At 37.3% G+C, this 1,150-nt stretch overlaps 1 protein-coding gene across 1 annotated transcript in view; it reads left to right on the forward strand.

The window, feature by feature from the left end:
- Nucleotides 1-774, forward strand: part of Mp20 (Muscle protein 20) — a 23,984-nt gene extending 23,210 nt beyond the window's left edge. The window contains exon 3 of the mRNA XM_014437318.2: nucleotides 351-774. Within this exon, the coding sequence (XP_014292804.1) occupies nucleotides 351-663 (313 nt within the window). The 3' untranslated portion in view covers nucleotides 664-774. The remainder of the gene's footprint in view (nucleotides 1-350) is intronic.
- Nucleotides 775-1,150: the final 376 nt, after the last annotated feature.

Raw genomic sequence — 1,150 nt, forward strand, 5'->3', positions numbered from 1 at the left:
AAAAAAAAAAAAAAAAAAAAAAAAAAAAAAAAAAAGATGACTGAGAATTGAAAGTAAAAAAAAAAAATAAAGCTAATATCAATAGGAACCTAAACATAAGATTTGTTTAAGTTTTCAATTATGACTTGCAAGTATGAAGTCTTGGATGTCCTCCACAACAGCACTAACATTCCTTTGGAGTCCTATAAACTGCCTTTTTAGCTTCACTTAGCCTGACAGCTTACCTCCTCCATAATACTCCTTCCTGCGTCTGTGCTCTAAGGATTACAGTAGCGTCCAAACACCTCTTTTATCTATACTATAACCTATGATTAATGTTTAGAAACTAATTTTATTTATTCTATCCACAGCTTCTTGAAGGCTATGACAGAATACGGTGTCCCTGACGTCGACCTGTTCCAGACAGTCGACCTCTATGAAAAGAAGGACATCGGCCAGGTGACGACAGCCTTGTTCGGTCTCGGAAGACAGACCTACCGCCACACTGAATGGCCCGGTCCATACCTAGGACCCAAGCCAGCTGATGAGTGCAAGAGGGACTTCACCGAAGAGCAGCTGAAGGCTGGACAGACCATCATCGGCCTCCAGGCAGGATCAAACAAGGGAGCCACCCAGGCTGGACAGAACATGGGCGCATCTCGCAAAATCCTTATCGGAAAGTAAATCCGAAACCACCACCAGACTGAACAAAATACCTAGAATTGATATAAAACGATTCCTATATTTTTGACTATGTACTACTGAAAAATACACGATATATCCTTTTTGATTAAATACTTGATTCGAAACCCCTTCAAATATATCCTATTTCAAATTAGGAATTATTGTCAATGTTTAGGGTCATTACAAGGTACAACTCATTTCAATTACTTTATGTTATCCAACGCAAAATTTTCACACTTAAACCATTATATGTTCTCTGTATTACACGATAAAATACAGAATATAATAAACGTGCAAATTGGATTTGAGATTTTACCATATTTACCTAAATATGAGTCGACACTTTTTTCCTAGATTCTGGTCTGATCTAAAAAAAATTGAGTTCGGCCAAACTCGCGGTTTGAGTGCTTCGTAGATTATTTTGTAACAGAACACATTAGTTAATAGGAGTGAAAGTCAGTCACTAATCACACATTTTGTATAGAGA

The sequence above is a fragment of the Halyomorpha halys genome, unplaced genomic scaffold (assembly GCF_000696795.3).
Source record: "Halyomorpha halys isolate HHAL.00 unplaced genomic scaffold, Hhal_1.1 Scaffold2457.1, whole genome shotgun sequence".
NCBI lineage: Eukaryota > Metazoa > Arthropoda > Insecta > Hemiptera > Pentatomidae > Halyomorpha > Halyomorpha halys.